Source organism: Punica granatum, chromosome 3 (assembly GCF_007655135.1).
Source record: "Punica granatum isolate Tunisia-2019 chromosome 3, ASM765513v2, whole genome shotgun sequence".
Classification (NCBI taxonomy): domain Eukaryota; kingdom Viridiplantae; phylum Streptophyta; class Magnoliopsida; order Myrtales; family Lythraceae; genus Punica; species Punica granatum.
This window is the reverse complement of record NC_045129.1, coordinates 28925782-28938803: the sequence shown is the minus strand read 5'-3', so window position 1 is coordinate 28938803 and position 13022 is coordinate 28925782. Positions and strand designations below refer to the sequence as shown.

Here is a 13022-nt window from a genome sequence, read left to right as displayed (position 1 = left end):
TGGATGCTATATATCAAGAACCTCTTATACATACAATCACCTTATCATAAATTAAAGGGCAAATTACAAAAAAAAACCCAAATTTTGTAAAATGTCTCAGTTTTGTCCTAAATTTTGTTTTGTAACAAAAAAAATCATAAGTTTTCTAAAATGTCTCAAAAATGACCTCCGTTATAACTTCCGTCAATTTTTGCCTACGTGTGACCTACGTGGACTGTTAAAGGGACCCACTAGCCTACGTGTGACCTACGTGAACTGTTAAAGGGACCCACCATCAGCAGCAAAAATTGACGGAAGTTATAACGGAGGTCATTTTTGAGACATTTTAGAAAACTTATGGTTTTTTTTGTTACAAAACAAAATTTAGGACAAAATTGAGATATTTTACAAAACTTGGATTTTTTTTGTAATTTACCCTAAATTAAAATAAATTATTCTATATTGTTTTAAAATATTTCAATAGCAAGTAAATTATGTATATTTTGCATAAATTATATACACTCTAAGTAAATACTTGAGTTTCTATTAAATTACTGATAAAAAAATAAATGACACCAATTTTAAATTAAATTATACAAATGGAAAAAGAAAAAAAAAAGTAGATTAGACTCCATAATTTATTACTTGATTGTATATACAGTCATTTTTGTTAAGGGTAGGGCTAAATACACACCACATATGACTAGGGTCACCCTTTGATGGTAAATGGACAAAGTTACCATTTATTTCTCTATAAAGTATCATCCACTTTTCAAGAGTAATTTTGTCCACTTACCCCATATGGGATGTGTCTTTGGCCCCAGCCTTTTGTTAATTGTATCATAGAATATGCCAATGCTATTAAAGGATAGTAGTTAGCCAAATTCAACACAATTAGAAAAACCCAATTAGAAAAAGAGGGTGCGATCCTTATCTGAAACCGAAAGATTTTAGGATTTGATCTTATCAGCATGATTTTTCTTGTGACATTACCAATAAGACATTTCGTATCCCTTTATTTAATTTTCCTTTTGCCTTTATTAGCCTCACAGACCTCTCTTACATTGCAAAAAAAGAAAAGAAAAAAGAATCTGATCCGATCATTTAGGAGTGAGTTGACTAAGCTTAATGTGAATGTCGTTCATCCAACACAAGTAGGAAGTTGTGATTGATGAGAGATATTCTTTCGTTCAGGATTACAGGATGGACTTTTGCAACAGGTGAAACCAAACCTATCATATGAAAGACTCCAGTTGAACCTAACAGTCTTCAACACCATAATATACTTTTCAAACTTCCATTGATTTTAGAACGAGTAAATTGTCAGTCATGTTGTCTAGGAAACCATCCACGTTTAAAGAATGAATAGCTGCGTCTGCGGACGTTTGATGTCCCGCTGCAATACAATAAAAGAACATCATAATGTCGCACGAAAATAAATAAGCTTTTACCAAACAAAAGTTGGTTGAAGTGATTCGGCAGTTGTTCTTCTTAAGTAGGAATATTGGGTTCAAGTATTGTCAATAAAAAAACTCTTTTATTGTAAGAGTTTTACCCCTTCGTGGACCGAGTCGACTCGAACTAAGTTGGTCGGAATTGTTGGGTTTCCAAATACCATGAATACACACTAAAAAAATTAAATAAACTGTCAGTTTACGGACTTCACCTAGTTATGATATTTTAGGGATTTGAAACTCATTAAAAATATCTTGTTGTCACAGTCACGTTGATACCCAAATGAGATTAGTATCATCGATTAGGTTAAGGACATTCCTGATATCTTTGAAAAAAGGAAAATAATTAAGGAAACCAGTTTTATTGGGTGCCATGAATGGATCTCTTATGACCTTAATTAACATTTCCACGACTTGTACCTCCTAATTGACATGGTATTACGTCACATGACACTATATCACCAGACAAAAAAAATGGCAATAGTAATTTTCTTTTTTTGTGATATTACTAAATATAAAGAGGAATTGGAGAACCCTATTGGCTTGTGACACTATCATATGGTATACCCGAAACATATAAGACTTTCTCCTCTTCTAGGAAATAATTCCATATAAATAAGGGAAGAGCTGCACCCACCAAAATGCCCATCAAATCTCCCTTTCTCACACTCACTCAAGTTCCCTCACTCAAGTTAACCTTAAGCCAGACAATTTAAGAAGGGAAAATGTCGAAGTTCATATTGTGGGTTTTGCTGATTCTGCTCTTAGGCAAAGGGGAGATAACGTCAGTGGCAGCAGCCATGACCACCTGCAATGCCCTAGAGCTGAGCTCATGTGCAACCGCCATAACCTCGTCGGGCGTCCCTCCCTCACCCACATGTTGCTCCAAGCTTAAGGAGCAGAGGCCCTGCCTCTGCCAGTACCTCAAGGACCCCAACTTGCAGAGGCTTATCAACTCCCCCAATGCCAAGAAGGTGGCCACCATCTGTGGCTCTCCTTTCCCCACTTGCTAGTCCTCTCCTACGGCACGAACCCTGTCTGCTACATTTTATTCTACGTACGGTTTCATCCCTCAGTTGATACTCAATTGCTCATAGTACTTTAGACCGGGTCCAAAAGTGGGATTCTTTTGGGGTCCCGAATCCGTATCAGCCTAATCGAGACTTTTTATGTTCGTTTTATCCATTAGCTACACGAGTGTATCCTTAATTTAAGCCGTTCTACTCAAACTTAATTAGACCCAGGACGAAATCTTCTATGGTGCTAGCCGACTAAATTTGTGGACCTGATCTCCTGATCGGTTTCGTAGTATGTAGTAGCTGCATGGTACTGGAATTTGTTTATTTGGTCCAAGTGTTGGGATCAATGTTCAGTACTACTACATGTGTGTCGTATGTTGTGCTTCATAAGTGGCGCAGTTCTTTTTTTTTTTTCCTTTTTTTCTTTTTTTGGTGGATTTTTTCTTTTATTTATTTATTTATTTATTTTTGGTTTTCTTGAGTATGACTGAAATCCATGAGCTTGATAAAGGAAGGGAAGAGAGAGAGAGAGCAAGAGGGTATAGTGTAATGTCACATGCTCTTGCTTGCGAATAAGAGGTTTTAAATTCGAGTATTGTCGGTGAGACTGCATGTACCCTTAATTTATATTTCTTTTTCTGATACTAAATGTACGAGCTTTTTCTTATAACTAAAAGAAGGGAAAAAGAAAAAAGGAGAAAAAAGATAGTTTTTGTCATATAAGGTTGACATCCAGTCAATTTTGATCCTATAAAATTTAGAACTACCGAATCAGTCCTATATATTTATTCTATAAGATAATTTATCCAATAAGTTTTGAAAAATATATTTTTGGTCCTATAAGTTGACTTTCAATTAAATTGTGGTCCTATAAATTTTGAAAAAGAAAGACATTTTTCATCCTATAAGTCACAAAATGGACCAAAATTGCCTTACGAAACAAATGTATAGGACTAATTTGATATTTTTAAAACTTAGAGGATCAAAATTGACCGAATGCTAAATTTATAGGACAAAAAATGTTTTTTTCCCAAAGAAACATGCATAAGTGAAGGAGCACCAAAAGTCTGTATATGAACATTGGCAAAAAACCAAATCCAGAACTTCTTGATTTCATATTAGAGCGAGTTTTACGCATTATATTTCAAAATAAGTAAAACTTACAGTAATTTTAAGAACATCAGCGACTATTGTCCTATATTGCGTTTTAGCAAACATAAAAATTGTCGTTATTCGTATCCTTAAACTACATCTCATTCTCAAAATAAAAGGCAAGGGTATTGCTAGTGCGATTTTACACTTAAAAGTTTTAGTTAAGATAAATATGCCCTGATGGAAATCAAAACCAGAAAATCATAAAAGCTTTTATAATGTAATTATTATAAAATTAAAAAAAGAAAAAGTAACATCAAGGAGCTAGGAAAAAGAGAAATATAATGTAGTATAATGGCACACACCATTCCTTAATAATCAAGAAATTTCAAATTCGATTATCGTTTTATGACTACTTATACTCTTTTATTATCTATTACAAATTCTATTAGATTTTTAGGCTAATGGATTTTTCCTTATAATTGAAAAGAAGAGTTAGAAAGAATGAAGAGAGATGTGAAAGGGAAAAACGAAAAAAGGAAATGCGATAGAAGTAGCTAGATATGTACACATTTTTACTAATTTATATTGAATTTTTATTTTAATGTTTTTCATTATTTCTTTAATAATATAGAATAATGGGCAATTTCGAAAAGGAAAAGGTAGACCAAATTCTTCCTTTTCTCTTTATAATAAATAGAGGTCATGTCGCGCTAAGCGAGGTATAGCACGCACTCCGAGAATTTTTAACAAGATATGCACACAGATGAACTATTAACACAAAAAAAATGCATATATTTATAAAATAATTAATTACCAATATAACAGTTAGTAATCGTATAGCTAAAATTTCTACCTTTTTCATGAGTTATATAGTGTTGAAAAAGAAAAAAAAAAGTGATGTTAAGGGAGATAGGAATAGAGATAAATGAGAGAAAATAGAAGCGGAAGATGTGTGTACTGTGTACTTATATTTGTGCTTTAATTTTTAAACTAGTCATGTAAGTAACGTGTTTTGTATTCATAGGTTGTGGATCTCCGAGAAATTTAGGCCGAGATCTCGATCATCGAGGCAAAATTGGGTCAAATCTAATCTGGATCTAGCTTCACGGCCTCGATTAGGCCAGAAATGACATTCTACATAGTTAGAGGTAGAATTTGGCAGGCGACGACAGTGGAGGGCGAGGATGGGATGAGGGAGGGCACAATTTGAGAATTTAATAAATAAAGGTAGATAAGTAATTCCAGTACTATTTCGCACATGGTTATTCCCATTACATAATGGAGCATGCCCATTCATAATCTATTACATATCCTAAACCAGCCTCTAGGATTTTGATTATAGCTGAAAACAAACATAATATGCATTACCTATGTAATTGATCCATAATGGAATTTCTATTTAGTCCAACTAATAACAGCCCTAGTTTTAAAATTGCAAAGAAATGCTAATTTTCCATAGTGATAAATGTTGCTTCTCTAATCGAAGCTTTGAGTCTCGATATCAGTGCAATATTTGTGCTGTTTTTATTTATTGTTATGAAGAATATTGAAATATTGCATTGTTTTAAAATGCAAAAAAAATTAAAATGCATTGTTTTAATAGGCTGCAGATGTTCTTTTCCGTGGTGATAAATGCGCCTTTTTTTCTTGGGGAAAAATGAAGTTGGATAATGATAATGAAAATAAACTTGCTCAACCCCGAAAAGTTAAAAAAAAAATAGCAATAGCTTAGCGAGTCATCTGCCTAGTAAAAGCCACACAAGCATGTTTAATATTACTAGGGCGGGCACCCACACGATGCAGGGGTCAGAATAATTTTCCTTCAATTTTTTTTAGTTTATCATAGTAGTTTGTATAATAATCAATAGGGGTGTTCGGATTCAGGTATCCTATTTTTTCATGATACCCGGACCCTACCCTGTAAGGAATAAGTTTCAAGATTTTGGAAACATACTCTACCCGGTTGAGTCTTGAAACCAGAATCCACCTAGAACCTGTATTGTATCACAAGTTCTGGGTACCCTGTTGGAACCTATAAATTTTTTTGTCTTGTTAAATAAAATCGAAAATATCTCATTCGTAATCAGTAATAACACAAAACATAATGTCAATATAGATTTAGATTGATTCTCAATATATTTACAACAAAGAACAATATATATTATCAATCCATCCACAAAACTAAACATTCGTAATACGATCAGACCTCAGTGATGATACACCGAGGTCGTCGAACCAAAGCTATCGATGATAAGGAATCCGAGGCTTCCAGAGAGAGAGAGAGAGACGGAGAGGATAAGAGGGTTAAGTAAAAGGAAGAAATATATCTCAATATAACTAGGGGAAATTATTATCGATTTTTGGGTACCGGATCCAGATTTGGGTACCGGAACCGAAACTGGAATCGGTTTTCACCAGTTCCTTATTTTAATACCCGAACCCTACTATATTTTCAATACGAGTTACTCGGATCCTACTCTAACGGGTAGATTCCGACTGGTTTCGGATATACCCGGTATCCGTACACACCCCTAATAATCAATATATAATATAAATGAAATTAATGATAAAATTGATTATGTGTAAAAATTATGAACCAACTATTAATAATAAATTATTCAAATCTTGTATTAATTAATTTTCATATGATATAAAAGTCAATATTTCTCCAAGCTAATCTTAATTTGATTTTTTAATATTTCAAAATAGAAAATCATAATCACAATATAATAGATCTTAAGTGGCCCGCTAATTTTATACAGACAAATTTTACATCCAAATATGAATTAGTCTTAGTCAATAATTGGCCAGCTAATTTTACACCCAAATAAAAGTTAGTCTCAGTCAATAAGTTGGTGTAATCTTGTATTTTACCGAAAAATAAGAACATTTGAAGCTTCAAAATAAGAAGAAATAACTTGACTGGTGATAAATTGAAATAAAACTTCAATATGGTTTATCTTAGATAATTTGGTGCCCGTTTTGATTTAGTAAGTTCATAAATGTGAATCTTATGATTGGAAAAAATTACGATTTGAAGAGTTTTACCCTTGAGTGATTTGACATTGCTCAAACATAGAGTTAGACTCATTAGATTTCCGAATGTCAAGTGGTATATTCAAATTAAATAAAATTTAATTTAAAAATTGTAAAAAAAAAGAGAAAAAAAGGAAGAGAAAGGTAGTTTTGCGAGTGGGGAAAACCACCCTACTCTCCCTAATAAAGAGATGGACGATATTGAAATTATAGTATAACTAGTTAATATTCGCGGATTGCGCGATAATTCTCTGTCAATTTTTGTGTCACAAAAAATAGATAATTAATCGCATATGGCAATATACGATTGAATATTGATACCACAGTGACAGTGAAACTATATATTATATCAAAGGGACATAATAAACATATAGTGCATGAGAGTCAAAGGACATGAAATCATGACGATAGTAAATAAATACATATAATATTATATGAAAATGAAATAACATATAATAAATTTGTACATATAAAGAGCGGGTGATATCACGTAGAGATTGGGGAAAACTATAATGATTAATAGAAAGATGATGTATAAAATGAATCTTCATGTCTCCTAGTTATAGGATATTTAACACATTCAATTTAGACATATCACAAATCTCGAGGAATCTTTTCGATTATAAAGGAAAATTTTAACTCTTCTAAATATTTTTTACTATATATTATTACACACAGAGAATATAAACAAATATATGAAATACGTTGAATATAACACAAATGAAATATACTAACATCGGAAATGAAAAGGTAATCAATTTGGAGCTAAAGGTATGTGATTTAGCTTACATGGCGCAACCATATCTTCGCTAGTCGGATTTTATATATTATAATTGATTGATTAATCATATAACCCGCGCATTGCATGGAAATTTGTTGATATTGTAAATATTATAATATTATAAAACAAAATATTAGAAATAAATAAAAAATATTGGGAGTAATTACATTAATTAGTATCTCTAAAAAATTTATAAGTCTCTTTAGGAATATATAATAAAATTGTAAACATATCATGAAAATTTGAAAAAAAATTTAAGTTTATATTAATGGAGAGACTCGAAGAGATGACTGATGAGCTGAGGGGCACGATCGAAAGAATTTCGTGAAAGTAGATAAATTTATATATATATATATATATATATGCTAACAAGAAAACTAATAATCAAATACTTCGTCTAGAAATTAGATAATAAGGAGACAAGATGTGAAGAATTATCTTGGGATAACTTGACAGATAATTAGATAACGTTAGTAAACAACAACTTGTAGGTGGTAACTTGAGATTTTCTTTAATCGATCCAAAACAAAAAAAAAACAAAAGTTGAGATTTTTTTTTTATAAAGTTAAGATTAGTTGCTCTAGAATATAAAAATTTGCACTAAATCCATAAACCTTTACCGCGCCAACATGGCAAGGGGCGCCCTCATTCTTTTCTGTAGTGTCTATGTACATGTATATATGTATGTATATATATATATATATGTATGCATGTTGATTCCACATCGAAATATTAAAATCATGAGATACATGCAATTGTCACTTCACATGTTGGTATTTATATAGACAGCCTCTATCTTTATATAGAGTGTGCGTATATATGCATACATGTTGGAAAATTAGAACACCCAATGGAACAGATGGCAAGCCAACATCTTTGCCAAAATTCGTCTTAACTAAGAGACTAAAAATACATCATAATTTCACTGAGAAAAAATATAAGAAAATAAACTGCAAACACACTGCAGAAAATAAGATACCTTTTCAACCTTTTCCTTTTTTTTTTTCTTTTTTCTTTTCCGATTATTTCTTTAATGTGTTGGGAAATATTCATGTTCTAGGAAAGTCAGTTGAAAAAACTATGCTTCTAGTTTCAGGGGCACGACCGCATCCGTGATGAAGGATTGCCAAGGATTCCAACTTACAGGGCCAGTGCATCGAAAAAACACATGCAGATACATAGATAGAGCAGGTCTCCAGGCAAGATCCGACGAATGCAAGGATATTCAACCTTGCAAGTGTCCCCATTGTACTAACTATAGAGGGTAATATAGTAGAATTCAAGCTAGAGAACCACAAACCGGAAAAGTCAACCTTGACACAGATTATGTGTCCAGAGTGGAATATTAGAGATCAACATATCCCCCATATTACTGCAAAAGCAGAAGCCTAATCCAATTATGTATGCATATATGTCTAGATATACTTAAGATACCATTCCAACATATATACACTCTAACAAAACAACCACCCACTCATATTTCTTCCTCGACATGACCTACATAAAAAGTCCTCAAACATGTAGTAACACTTAACCTCAATCAGGCTTTCCCGGATTCAGTCTGCTGATGCTGTTGAGAAGCAAAATCAGAAGCTGCCATCCCGACACCTTCTTCACGGTGCTTCTGCCACCCACCAGTATCTGCCTTGGAGTGCAACCAGTAGAAGAACACTGAACCCACAAGAGACAGTAAAGTCATAGCAGCTGCTGCAGCAAACACACCTTTGCGGAGAGTGGCACAAGACAGATGGTCTCCTCCAAAGAAGCCTCGGTACTTGGTGTGGTAGGCATTTCTTGCTGACCCGGCCAGTAAGCAAGCCTCTGCTCCCAAGAAGCTTACCCTGATAGATTTTCAATAACATGTTCAGTTAGCAAAACAGAAGAAAACCAGCATGTTTTACTGCCATGTAAAAAATCAGATTAATTGTGCAAAAAAAGCAAATCTCGAACAATGAATTTACGCACTTCTTCCCCACACAGACGAAATTAGCTTGACAATCTTTAGAAACAGATGACACCCAGAATAGCCACGAAAGAGGAATTGCCACAGCATTTCTGGGAAGATTTCACTCACTATCTGGAGGTACACTTCGATACTCCTCCAAAGGTCAGGGAGGTTGGTGGTTTTTATTTCAAAAACCACATAAGCAATTAAAGCTCCTTTCACATGGGACGCTCTGAAGCTCAAGTGACTAACAGCTAAATTTGGATGTTAAACATTTACCAACAATTGTAAACGTGGGGATGGAATTAAATTCGGAGAGTAGTCGGAGTGGAAGGGCAGTTCCTCATTTTGCAGATATCCATCACAGTGATAGGGAGGGAAATATAGGGAGGCTACTCTCCGTTCACAAGTTATACTTGATGGAAATCATTAACTATCACGAGTTATACCAGTAAAGCGATATCAAATCGGTTAAATTTTGAGACAACGGTGCCAACAGAGGATGAAAAGGCTGATCAACATGTTGCTTTATGAGTAAATGGAGTGTTTCATCTTAAAAAATAGAACGAGGAACAGATGACAATCTTCAGCTGAATTTAGCCAGCACCTATTAATGTATCAATGCTAAGCAATTCTAGACCCTCTGTATCTCCTTCCCTCTAGACATTACTTTTCTGAGTTTTCGGACATAAGGCGATGATCGACAAAGAAAGGAGGACAGATATGACCTAAGACGATAAGTGAGGTGGTACATAGAGCCAGACAGAGAGATGAACTAGTAATTGAAGAGTGAAATCCTATTGTTAAGCACCATCGGGTTCCTCCCGTTCAGAAACTTTGAGACTACAACCTTTGATGACGACAGAGCTTTTATATGCTCAATTGATGCATTACATAGCAAGGCCAATTTCAAATCACATCTAAATTAGGCTGGCAATACTGCGATAGAGTTCAATCCCGCAACACACAACGTTACAAGTTAAGTGGATGATTAACACAAACAGTGCTTGGGCTACGGGCTCGGATTCCGTAGATTCAACTTGGTCAGAGTTCATTGCACAGTGTGATGGTAACAATTAAGCCGCTCATGGCATAAAATTGCACAATACAAGCTCCCGTATCGAGTGAGATAAACAGCGGCGTCCATCTCGCAAAGCCATGCTAAATCAAGCTTACCAGGAGAATATGAAGAAGAAGACAGCCCAAGCCGTGACGGAGGACCCCGTCACTAGGCCCCTGCCGAAGCAGAGGCACTTAGTGACTCCGTTGAGCACCGTCTGGCTAAGGAGCAAGAGTCCGAACGCCGAGAGCCCGTACACCGTCGACGCGTCTGTGGTGTAGACGCAGTAGGTGTACTCGTCGTACTCGTCCGGCTTCACCGTGGCCTGCAAAAACAGCGAGAACAGTCGAGAATGTCAGGGAGGGAGGAGAGGGGAGCGACGAGGAGGAGGAGGAGGAGGAGACCGTACCGTGCTGCGGCGGTGTTCGGCGCCGACAGCGAAGACAAAGGCGATGAGGTGGAGGCCAATGATGGTGGAGAGTACGGCGACGGAGACCGCCATCGGGGGTTTCGGCTCAGACAGCGAGAGCGTAAGAGAGAGAGAGAGAGGGAGGGAGGGAGGGAGGGAGAGAGCAGAGTGATGATTAGTTTGCAGTGTCAGTGGGAAAATGCTTTTAGGGAATAGCCTCAAACCTCTATTGAGCTGTTGGCTGCATTGCTTTAATGGAGGATATAATAGCCCGTCCGGTTTCAAAATTTTTTTTAACTCTATTCCATTTAATTTATTTTATTTTAAATTTAATAATATAATTATTACTTTTTTAAAAAAATTAATCATTTAATTCAATTTTTAATATTAAATTCTTCAAATTATTTATTATTTTTTTCACAATTCAACAACACAATCATTATAAATCAATTAAAATCAAAATTTAATTCTACTCAACTTTAAAACTAAATAAAACAGATGTGTTTGGTTTTAGAATTAAGTAAAGTTGAGTTTTGATTTTAATTAAGTTGTAATGATTATGCTGTTAAATTATGAGAAAAAGTGTGAAAAATTAATAAATAATTAAGAGAAAATAATGATTATGTTGTTGAATTATGAAAAAAGTAATTGATAGTTGAGAGAATTTAGTATAAAAAATTGAATTGAATCGTTAAAAAAATTGAAGAAAAAGAAAAAAGTAATAATCGTGTTGTTGATTTTTGTTATGTAATGAGTAGAGTTAAAATTAGAATTAAAATTTTAAAAACTTGATTGCAAACCAAACGGGGTATTACATCTTTCAATTTGAGAAAGAGACCGTCACGCAGCGGAAAACGCTTTATGCTTTATTTGGCTTTCGGATAAAAAATTTTACTTTATTTAACGCAAGTTTCATTATTATTTTATATTTTTCTCAATTTAATAATAATTTTTCATTGATTTTTTCCTAACCATTTTTATAATCAATTTTTAATAATAAATTTTTGATATATTTTCACATTTATATATATACATATATATTTTTTCACCATCTATATATTTGTCAATACTTGCAATCATTATACAAAATCAAATTAAGTTAGAAAATGATTCAACTTGAAAACCAAACGGAAACTTATGACTTGTTTGGTTTCAAAGTGTAATTTTAAAATCACACTTTAACTTAATTCTACCAACAACAAAACATACAAAGTCAAAGGGTGAGCCCCATTTATACAACTCTTTTTTTCATAACAAAACAAAATAACTCATACAAACTCAAAGGGTGGACCCCATACATAACTATTTATACAACTCTTTTTCAAAATATGATTTTAAAATCCTATTTTGAAACCAAACGCAGCATTAGTCATTTAATCTTTTGTAGGTTCGATTTTTTAATAAAGGAGTACCGGTGGTCTCCATTGAATATTGAATTTGGAACTTCTTAATTATCAAGTAAGAATGTGCGCCACTTTGTCTCTCTTTTGATTGCAAGTTCAATTTTCGTAGCGAAATTATCCGTGCTCATTTGTTAATTATTAGGATTTATATGTTAATGTATTAGACTCATAAGATAACCGAATAAATTATCTTTTAATTCTTTATTAAATTAATTTTTTTAGTCTTATTTTTTTATTATTTACATAATATAATACTAAATATAATTCTTCCACCACGGGGTAGCGTTTCGTTTTCCTTTTTTTTTTTTGTTGTTTTTGTTTTTACTTTTTCAATTTTTTGCAGAAACAAATATCATTTGACTTCACCTCTTATTACTTTTGAAGTGTTGCTTAAAAATAACTCCAGAAAATCATGTAACTCTAATTCTTATCAAGCAAAAAGAAAATCATATTAATGGAGGAAATTCATACTAGGAAAGTTTTAATCCCTTAATAGGCCGATTCGACTCTAACTTGATTAGTCAGTGTCAAATAGACTTTCGATTATCAAGATACACACTATAAAAAGGAAAATCGTGTAATTCTTAGGAAAATGAAAATCTAAGGCAATCTAGTTCATATTATCTTTTTACTTTTTGCCAACTCATCTGAGAGTTTCGAATTTTATCTAAATTTTTAATTAATAAAGCATAATTACCGGTAGCATTTTATGCTTTCTATATAAGTAAGGGTCAACTGGGGAATCTCACGGTCAATATTAGGTCCGTACTTGGACAAGATTAATCTTAAATTAACAAGTTAAAAATATTCCTTGGTGTATATATATGTACAGAGAGTAGGA

General features: G+C 33.6%; 1 protein-coding gene across 1 annotated transcript; it reads right to left on the bottom strand.

Annotated features, from left to right (window-relative positions):
* Positions 1-8520: 8520 nt before the first annotated feature.
* Positions 8521-10994, bottom strand: LOC116201817. The gene is made up of 3 exons (XM_031533236.1): positions 10779-10994; positions 10486-10694; positions 8521-9205 (listed from the first exon to the last, which is right to left on the bottom strand). Exons 1-3 carry the CDS (start codon positions 10869-10871, stop codon positions 8905-8907), a joined length of 603 nt encoding a protein of 200 aa, XP_031389096.1. The 5' UTR covers positions 10872-10994; the 3' UTR covers positions 8521-8904.
* Positions 10995-13022: the final 2028 nt, after the last annotated feature.